The sequence below is a fragment of the Schistocerca cancellata genome, chromosome 3 (genome assembly GCF_023864275.1).
Source record: "Schistocerca cancellata isolate TAMUIC-IGC-003103 chromosome 3, iqSchCanc2.1, whole genome shotgun sequence".
NCBI classification, from domain to species: Eukaryota; Metazoa; Arthropoda; class Insecta; order Orthoptera; family Acrididae; genus Schistocerca; species Schistocerca cancellata.
In genome coordinates this window covers 899,777,874-899,789,097 of record NC_064628.1, presented here as the reverse complement: position 1 = coordinate 899,789,097, position 11,224 = coordinate 899,777,874, and the positions used below count along the sequence as shown (strand labels likewise).

General features: G+C 36.2%; 1 protein-coding gene across 4 annotated transcripts in view; it reads right to left on the bottom strand.

The window, feature by feature from the left end:
- Positions 1–1,449: 1,449 nt before the first annotated feature.
- LOC126175973 (nuclear receptor coactivator 5) overlaps positions 1,450–11,224 on the bottom strand; it is a 156,016-nt gene continuing 146,241 nt past the window's right edge. For all 4 annotated transcript variants that reach the window (XM_049923070.1, XM_049923069.1, XM_049923071.1 and 1 more), the window contains one exon: positions 1,450–3,305. In XM_049923070.1, coding sequence (XP_049779027.1) covers positions 2,707–3,305 — 599 coding nt within the window. In that variant the 3' untranslated portion in view covers positions 1,450–2,706. The remainder of the gene's footprint in view (positions 3,306–11,224) is intronic.

The following is an 11,224-nucleotide window of genomic DNA, read 5'->3' as shown; positions in this document are numbered from 1 at the left end:
CCCCCGCCCCACACACACACACGCACAACAAATCAACAATGTCTAACCATAAAAAACTAATTAATTAATGGGTACAAGAGTATCAACATTAATGTACAAAAAAAGAATATATTACATATTTTATTTTTAATTATCTAATAAAATGCTAACTATACTTCAGTATATGGTTACAAAAGAGATAAAACCATTTATTAATTTAGTTATGACAACATATTACACTGATAATGTAAATATTACTACTAATAAGTCACAGATACTAGTCAAAGCTTATCAGATTATTAGAGGAGGTAATCAACATTGAAGTTTGTCACATACCTCATTTTTGTTACTTTATTTATTTTTTGGAAATGTTCTCTGTTGATGATTTACAAGGACTTCATATACCACCAACATTATTCACTTTTTCATCTCTGTTCAGTACAACCCTCATTTTTATAGAGCTGTCCAGTTTTAACATATTTAACGTAACAAGGTAGTTCTTCAGAACATCGGAGGTCTGTCAGCTGAGGTCATTTGACAGTAATCTTAAGTACTTCACTAAATAACACTATGTCCACAGGCAGTATGCACACAAGATTTTTGACGTATTACGTTTCACGGTTTTGAATAGCTTTATCAAAACCTCACACATTTTTGTAAATTTATTTAAGGTTTTTGTAACACAATGATTTGTTGTACTGGTAACAACATTACAATGCTTTTGAGCTTCTTATAAAAGTGTCCCATCACAGTAATCTTTCCCACTTGGCAAGTCATAATATCCAGTCACAAACAGCTATGTTTTATTTCTTCATTTCATAACCTTCGTACATTAATTTCCTCTGTGGATACACCCATTCCATCCTGAACTTCAATTAAACTTCTTTTAATGACATATGGATTATGTTTGAATAGCTTAGCTTCAACAGACATTTCCATACAAGGACCAGAGTAAAAAAAAAGGGGGGCTTCCATCACAATATATCTTACATAAAAACTGGAAGCACGCAAACTTATAGATAATCCAGACGAGTACGGAAATGCCTTCGTAAGTAGAAGCTATGTGTAAGGCAATGTAATGTAGTAAAAAATATTTCCAGATTACATATTCATTTTCTTTTATTTTTATCATTTTTATATGACACTGGCATAACATCAGATTTAAAATAATCATAAAATAATACAAATGAAAAAAAAACAAATATAAATATTGTATTGTACAAAACTATTCGCATTTAAAGTACAACATTCACATGATGGATCTGTGTTTTGCGAGAAGAGAAAGTAATATCAAATATGCTGCAGGAAGGAATGTGCACATTATATGTCAAATAAAAAGGCAAGCATAGGGGAAAACATATTTAATGGTAAATTTATTGGGGTGTTTCCATTATCCCCACTGGGATGTAAACACACTGTTTTCCAATTGAATGGAATGTGTTATATATCCTATTGCACTTGACACACACACACACACACACACACACACACACACACACACACACACACACACACACAAACCGACAGACAAAAATATCAATGTCTATCTGAGAAGGCATGTGGAACAACATTATCTCTTCTATAAAAAAGGTGCTCTATGCAGCATTTAACACAGTCCTGAAAATTATTAATTCTTGTAACAGTTTATGTGCCTGGAAAATGTATGGTGGAAAGAAAGAAGTCATTTATTTGAAATTGAAAAATGATAAACATAGAAAAAATTACATTTATTTCTTCATTCTATACAATGAAATATTCCACAAGTAACATCCAGCAAATAAAATTTAACACTGGATTCGAATTTAATTTTATGTCATGATATTTTGATCTGAGATACTAAGCATTCACTCACAGGAATATGCGATTAAATTTTGCACAGCTGACGATGACAAAACCACAGATCTGTACACAGTACCTTCTGTTAGTATGTCGGCATTTTCAGTCACACACAGTATAAAAATTCTAAACAAATTTGTACTTTACTGTGGTCAGCTACTAAGTCAAGATATTTTACATGACAATTGAAAATTAATTATTTGTTAAGATTATCCACGTTTCATATGCCTGCAGCTTTGTGCAGCTATGTAATCATTTTTGTGCCAACATTCATACTGACACTGAAGCTGTTTATGAAAATTCACTATGAAGGGGGGGAAAAAACAAAAAACAAAAAAAAAAAACCACAAAAGAAACAATTGTCCATTGGAAAACAAGTCTTCTGTTGTTTTTTTTCCTTTCAAACAAAACAGTTTCTACAGTACTGGGGTCAGCACAACTACCATTAATTTAATTAAAAACATGACTTGGACTGCTTACAAATATCTGCATGTTTGCATGTTCTGTCTCAAGATATGAATTTCAGTATGTCACTTTTACATGAGAATTTATGTATGCAAGTCAACACACACAAACCACACGCAACCATCAAACACCCATCCACTCTCTCCCTCCGTTTATTTATGTATGTGTGCACTTTCCCTGCTAAATGGCTTTTTTTCTTCTCAGCATAACTAAAAAAAAGGAAAATACTATTGGCCACATCAATAGTCCATGAAACATTTTGTTAAAAAGATGCAAATATGACTTAACTTATAATGAGTGTCCTACACTGAATCCATGAACACCATGATCTAAAATAATTATAATAAAAATATACACTGTCATTCCTATCTACTTTATACCTACAAAGGTATGCGGGGAACAAGAGGATACAACTGACATATAAATCTAGAATCGTCGACCAGATGAGGCAAATGCCCCAAACAGTGGTTGTGCTGGTGGCGTACTGAGAGTGGACGAAGTGGATACAGTGACACTTTGGCCAGAAGCAGAGGTTGGTGTAATTTTGTGGAGCAGGTTGCCTTGCATTAAGCTGTCAAGTGCCTTTTGTACAGCCGGATCATTCAGGAGAGGTGCAGGAGTGCTTGGTTGAGAGCCACTTGACCAGCTGGATGGTGCTGGTGCTGACACCGGTGTGGGCGGAGGAACAGGGGCCAGGTTACTCATGTTGTTGAGATTACTCAAACCAGTCATACTGCTCATACTGCCTATACCGCTGCTGGGGTGGCTCATACTGCCAATACCACCGCTGGGGTGGCTCATATTGCCAATACCAGCACTGGGGTGGCTCATACTGCCTATACCGCTGCTGGGGTGGCTCAAATTGCCAATAGCGCCGCTGGGGTGACTCATATTGCCAAGAGCGCCGCTGGGGTGACTCATATTGCCAATAACGCCGCTGGGGTGGCCAGGAGTGCCACTATTTGAATTGTTCAAAATGTTCAGAATACGATGTTGTAAATCCACTTGCTGCTTTGCTGGTGGCTCTGTAAAAGAAGAAAGAGAAATGAAACTGAAACTGCATTACATCCTATTCACACGTATGAAATTAATTTGCCAACATTATTTCAGTTCCAGCTTATCTATATTAAAATGCTTTCATTTCTTTTCATTTATATAAAATTGTTTACAGCACTATTTATTTCGAGAATCAGTTTTTAATCCTTAAAAGAGTATGCATAATGCTGTCCATCATACACCTGTGACCGTAACACCTCTTTCTTTTCACATGAAATTGTCCAAGATATTTGCTCAACTCAGTTTCTTTACCTATAATGAGCATTTACTGTCACAATGCCCTAAAATAAGTTACTCAAAATAATGTTTCAACATTTTCATGTATCAGGAAAGGGTAGATTGAGTCAGGGGACAAGGAGGAAGAAGTGGTGGTGATTAAACAGCAACAAATATCGTTCCAGAAAGAAGGAAAAAGTGGCCTTCTATCAGCTTGGTAAAATAAGCACAGACAAATGAGAAAGCTATTCAACAGATGAGAGACTGAAAGAATGTATGATGAGAGAAAGAAAATTAAGGTGTGAAGTTTCCCTGGGGTATTTCTGGCTTTTAGATTTCTCGGGTGTTAACCTGGGTCATGTTGGTCAACTGCCAATGCGTCTAGGCATACACTAGGGAACTGTATGCATGGTAGAAGAGAGCCACCATAAACAACCTGAGTTAGGCACTGAACCCCGAACTAGGCTGAGGGGGGAGAGGGGCGAGTGGGGTGAGGGGGCAGAAGCGAAGTGTTCTTGTACAGTGAGGCCCACACACCAGGCGATACCACAGACTGCAGACTGTCATTTGCAGCTGAACAGCTTTACACCTACTACCACTACTACCCATTGCACAGTTATGGGGATGATTGAAGTGACTGGGGAGGGGGAACAGCCATAAATATAGGGCGCCAACACAAACAGAGCAATACCCATCAGAAATCACCTGAAGATGGGAATGAATCTGTTTGCTGAAATATCATGCAGAACTTACAATGTGACATGGGTGGACAACCAAAATGTATGAGATAAAAGAAATTATTCAGATAGCTAAAGAAGACAAAAATTTATTATCACAAAAAAGAAGAGAAGTAAAAATTGTAAGTGATCATGAGCTGAGAGAAAGAGATGTAAGGTGGTGACAGCTGGAGGACTTTTCCACACGGCATAATTCCGTCATTGCCAGCTCTCACTTTAAGAATCAGGAAAGAAGCTTGACAAGAACTAGAGACACTGGAAGGTTTCAGATAGACTGAATAATAATATGAGGAGAGACTTCAAAATCATATTTTAAACCGTAAAACATTTACAGGGGCAGAGAAGGTGTCTGACCGTAATTTATTATCATGGTTGCAATTACTTACAGAATAACAGAATACTGATAGAAGCTGACCTGGGGAGAGATCAGTGTGTGTCCAAGAGAAATGTACGAACAAGCACAGTAATAATGCTGATATGATTCATCTTAGAAGACAGAAGGGAGTGAGTGAGAGTTGTAGTCTATCTCCAACGTTATTTTATCTGTATATTAAGCAAGCTGTGAAGGAAACTAAGCATCAATTTGGAAGGGAGATTACAATTCAAGGAGAAGAAATAAAAAGTCTGAGGCCTGCCAGTGAGATTATAATTCTGTCAAAGACAGAAAGGACTTGGAAGAGCAGTTCAACATACTAGATGTCTTGTGAAGAGGTTATATAAGATAAACATTAACAAAAGTAAAGCCAGTGTAGTGGAATATAGTGTAATTAAATCGGGCAGTGTTGAGTACATCAATTTAGTCTAAAAGCCACCTTACTGCTTAGTTTCCACATGCTCACATTTCCCAACCAAATATTTACTACAATGATACTACAAGGCAGTGTTCTCTGTACCTAAGTAATCCACCTCAATACCAAACCTTGTGCCATGACAACATGTTGAATGCCCCTACTTGTTGCAAATTATCCATCACTCAAATTGGATCAAGGTGGAGCAGTCTCACCATAAGCACTGTAACAATTTGAGTGCACTATTACCGCAGAAGGAGAGGTCCCCAGCAGTGGGATTGACTTTTTGAAAGCATGCAGTGATGTAGGTTAATATCCCACGCACCACACCCTGCCACAACTCATCCTGGTGGGCCTCTGCAAGTGAGGTTTTTTTTAATAGCGATGATCAACAGCATTAAAAAGCAGTATTTTACTGACTATTTGCGTGGTGTAATGGATAGGGTACTAGTCTAGTCTAAGACCCTCACTTTAACTCAACCTTCCCACGTCAACTTTCCTAATAAAATGTATATTCTATACAACGCCCTCTACAGATGGATAAAATGTGCCAGGGTTGCTGTCCTGTATCCCTATACAACTATTATTAATTAAAAATTAATTAAAGAATTTTTTGATAGCTATTCTCATGCAGTTTCTTATAAAATTTAGCACCAATCAAGAGTAAAAGAAGTAAATAAAATGTCAGTAAGGTTGCCCAACTTTTTCCACGCAATAGAGAAAGGTTGCCAGATGAAAATAGGTAAGCCTGTGAGAGTAAATTAGCATCTCCAAGTTTCCTTATATAATCATAAATAAAATGCTGGTACCATATTTACTCGAATCTAAGCCGCACTTTTTTTCCGGTTTTTGTAATCCAAAAAACCGCCTGTGGCTTAGAATCGAGTGCAAAGCAAGCGGAAGTTCTGAAAAATGGTGGTGGGTGCCACTACAACTAACTTCTGCTGTCGAATATATGTAGCGCTACACAGGCATGCTTTGTAGGCACAAAGATAAATACTGGCACCAAATCCTCTGCGTCAGTAAATAAATTTAAAAAAAAAAAAAAAAAGGTGGAAGACGAGCTTTTTTTCTCCGGCCCGCATTTCGGCCACTGCATTTTCATACATTATCCAATGAAGTAAATACAAATTCCGTATTGTTCATCTTCGAATGTAGCAGCATTTCAATGTACTACGAAAATCCGACTGGCAAGACTGTTTGCGATGTTTGTCAATATGGCCAACTCTACGTTCTGAATTTTTTCCTACCTGTGAGAAGAGATGGTTGCTAATAGGAACTTCTATGAATTGTGAATCACATGCAGTATTCTCTTCACCATAAGAATAATACGAATTAAACATTTTGCCATGTATTGTTTCGTGTTTGCTGCTATCTCATTTAAATCCTGTCTGCCTAATAAACTACGAAACTAGAGTGAGACAACAGCAAACGCGGAAGAATATGCATATCATGCCATGTTTATATTCGTGTTATTCTTATGCCTAATAGTGATACAGTCAGAAATGAAGCACAGCAATTGACTAGATTTTTAAATCTAAGATGACTCTAATTTCTGTGCAGAATGTAATGTACTAAAGAGGCACCTGTAAAGATTTTCAAACGGAGAAAAATTTTCGCTAAACTCTCGTTCAGAACATCTTCTATCATACGCAGTGTATTATTTGGTTCTTGTTGTTCATTATCAAAGAAAGCAGCAGTGTAAGTAACAACAAATAGCAGTCTCTTGCCATTGTTTCGCTAATGAGACGATTCCTCTCTTCTTTTTTTTATTGTAAGTGGCGGTAGTGAGCACAAAAGCAAGACATGCCGCGAGCGGCGACAGGCCATACATACGCACTATCAGAATGCGACAAACAATGCATGACACAGTACAGTAATGCATTTTGAGCTTAGAGTGATGTTAACACCTATAACAAAGAAAACGGCGCTTATCAGATCAAAGAAAAATAAGCAATCAATTCAAACCAGATGAAGCACGTGAAAAAGGAAGGGTACCCGTATAAAAAGAGACGGAGCACCTGACGCGTAGCAATGGCTACCTGGTAAAGCTTAACTGCTAAGGTTACGATTTGAACCAAACTACTGTAGCTGTATCATCATTCATTTGACCTAAATTGTGTTTCACATTACAATGGACCAACTTTGTTTCGATTTGGAGATGCGGCCTAAAACTTTTCTCTCCCCTTGAATTTCGAGTCTCAAATTTCAGGTGCGGCTTAGATTCGGGAAATTTTTTTTTTCCTTAATTTCGAGTCTTCATTTTTCAGGTGCGGCTTAGATTCGAGTAAATAGGGTAATTTTTATTGTGAATAGGGTTGTCTTAGGAAAAATAAGCAAATCTTAGGGTCATCATGATTTTCTTTCTCCACCAGTGATGGTGAAGCTGTGTAACACTGTAGCTGTTCTGTTCAGTTCAGTTCAGGAACTTCCTCACAGTATTATTAAAATGATTAAAACAAGCATTGCTAACAATGGAACGAGACATCTCCGGTCCACTACTCTCAACTGATCTTTTTTTTTGTTGGTGTGTGTGTGTGTGTGTGTGTGTGTGTGTGTGTGTGTGTGTGTGTGAGTGTGAGAGAGAGAGAGAGAGAGAGAGAGAGAGAGAGTGAGAGGGAGAGGGAGAGAGAGATGATGGAGAGGGAGATGATGGGGAGGGAGAGGAGGGTGGACACTGACATTGCCACTAGCACCAATGCCGGCAAGTCCACATTAGCCGACACTGAAATCTCAAGTCCACACTGTATAGCCAACGCAAACCTATGTTGAAATAGTAGATGGATTTTACTTCTTACACCAGATCGCATTTCCTTCCACAAATCTTTGATACAATAGCTAAATCACTTCTCATTAGACTTTGTTCAAGTAAAGCTGCAGAAGTACATATTATATTTCACAGCTCTTCAATGTTTTCAATCAAGGATTCTGAACAACAAAGTTGACAATGGTTTGATATTCCATATATGATTACAGGACCTCCACAACCGAGACATACAAATTTTTGTTAAGTCCTAAGAATTATCATTATAAGGAAGCTTTGGATACAGGCCTCACAATATTATTGGGAGAGTGAACATTTGGTATCAACTTTGCAAATGAAGAAAGTCTTTATAACCTTTGGGAGTAAGTGCTACTCTTTTGCACTGAAGGCAACTCGCGTAAGAACTGAAAAAAATGATCATGAATGTCAACACGAAGAAGTGAATATGCGATTTATGTTTTGTATTAGCAAAATTAACCAACTTGACACATTTAGTACAAGCCTCCTATACTGATGTTTTAATAATTATCTGATCAATATGTATAATGTTTCTGAATTAGAAATTTAGTTGGCATGTTCACCAATTAGGACAAAAATAATAATGATATTAACTGTATCAATTGCACAGAATTAGCACCAAAGTAGAGATCCTCATTATGTTAAGTCTATCAGAATTTTAGGTGTTTACAGGCTGATCACACTGATGCTTTGTACACTAAAGGAAAAGTCAGACCTAAATTTTTTTCAAAAAACGAAACCTACAAAAGATCTTTTGCGTCACAAACAGATGAAGTCGACATTTTCATTGATGAAAAAACTAAGATGGTTCAAGAGCTTAATGCTCTATATATGACATAAAGCAGTGTACACTTGTTAACAATCCAAGATTTCGTATTTTCCAAATGAATGATTCAGTGAAGAAAGAAAATGAGCAGCTTTCATGCTGAATCTTGCAAATGGTACACGGATGGCTATTTAAAGCCAAGAGCCTTTACAAGTTAATAAAATTTTACATTATACAGGCAGGGAAAATAATGGTGAAATTCCTCAGTATCAAGATTTCAATACTGCTACTTCTGATGTATCATTTTCTGAAAAAGTATAATATTTGAACACTCTATTTTAAATTATATGATAAATTAAATTGTTTCTATTATAACTAACACATTAATCACTTTTTAAAGTTTTGATTCATTTTTTCACTTACATTTATTAACCCTATTATGTAAACAAATTATGTAACATTTGAAAGGAAAGTGAATATTATTTACATATCATTATTATTATTATTATTATTATTATTATTATGTTACACATTTACACAGTGAAAATTATTGTCTGCTTCCAAACACAAAACAATGAGTGTAGATATCAAACACCACAAAATCTTTTCCATATTTATTAATATTTTTCCTTCTTCGTCCTGGTCAACTAGTCAACTGTCAAGTCAACTGCTTCTTTCCCTGAGCTGTAACTGCCGCCCAATGCTCCTGCCTTCATTTTTGGTGTTTTTCTTTTCTCTCACGGGTTCAAGTCTTCCTGTATTCAGCTTCGGCTGTTCCTGGAAACATCTGTGCATTCATGTTTCCTTGAGCAGATCATGCTCATGGATACTTTAAGAAGAAATTTTAGGTCTCAAAGACCTTTTCCGACATCATTTCTGTGAACCATACGCCTTTGTTTTCTTATCTTGAAAGTAGGTTAATATACTTCCAGGGCTCACTCATGAGATGGACATGAAAGGCAATATTTCTTTTCTGAAACATGTCACTATCTTCTCCATGTGTTTGTATAGTTCACAGTTGTAATGCCTCCTTTGATGGGACCAGGATTGTTTGAAAAATCTTCCTTTCTTTGGTCTCATGTTTCAACATTAAACCTTTCTTTGTAACATTCTCTGCCACATATAAGGCCTACGGTATAATAACAGGGTAGGTATTGTCTAATTTTGGCACTTAATGAAATTGATCTCTTACTGTAGATACCTTTAGTCAATTGTTAGGCCATTTTCATTTTGCTAATGTGCAATACAAAGGCTTCTTTCTCAAATAGGTTATGCTGTATCCATTCACATAGGTATTTAAATGTTTCTGCAGGATTTGTTCACTGTGTCTTCAATTGGTTAAGCTATTTTGTTGCCATATCTCCAGAGCCTGAAATTATCACTAGATCAGCCACGAAGGCTAGACAATTCATAGTGGAATTTATACACTTCTAGGCTTGTCTATTAGTAATATTGTTGTTATTTATGTCTTTTTCTCCAAATCAGATTCTTGGCAGAAAGACTGTAGTTTTTATCACTTTTTAAATGCTGTTAATGTTCAAATAATTATTATTTTTAGTAATAGTATTTTTAAATCATAATTGTTACTACTATCAATAAAAATATTATTTACTCGAAAATGGCTTCTTGGTGATATAGTAAACTGTCTCTCTATTACACTGAGAAATAAGTATTCAAACTCTCTTTAACTCGGTAACTGTTTCACACAGCTGTTATTCTGCATCTTTCTCTGTTATAGAGGTTCCTATGTTTAGTGTTTCTCTGTTGCACTATATTCTCATATTACAGAAACTTATAGTTACAACAACCCTAAGATTCACCTACTTTTCTTAAGCCAACTGTATATCACCGTGTTTGCAATAAAATTATCAGCATTTTATATACAATTATATATGGAAATTTGATGAGGGTAATTTACTTACACTTGCTTACTTATTTCCACCTGGCAACCTTTCACTATTGCATGGAAAAAGGTAGGGAACATTATCTTAGTGTTTTATTTACATCTTTTACTCTTCATTGGTGACTGCAGAACTATCGCAAAAAATTTCATTTATTAATTTTTAACTGAAAATAGTTGTGCAAAATAATTTATTAATATTGACTGCACAACAGTATTTGTAAAACTGTATTTTTTATTACAAGATGTGAATCTTTTTTAATAGTAACTGTCAAACAAAAATTTAAAACATAGCCTACCTTCTGGACTCTCAATGGCTGTGCAGAACCAGCTGACACACCATCTTTCATTCCCGTTATATGTCACGGTGAGTGTAGACAATATTGCAACAAGAAACGTAAGTACACCACTAGCCCCTATCTAGAAATTTCCCACTTCCTGCAGGAAACAATGCTACTGTCAAGTATCTGTCCAATTTTGAAGTCTGTTAGATTCTGACTACAAAATAAATTCAGGCAAACTGCTGTTTAAAGGTGGTAGATGTTCATAAAAAGCTAAAGTACATGGTATAGATTGCCATGGTTAGCAATACAACAGAATTTGCTGCTCACTCACTGCTCCCCTCCTGGCAATTATCCTAACTCAGCCAAGCTGGTGTCACTGTTCACCTTCCTTACTGAGCTTAAGCAATTATGAAAA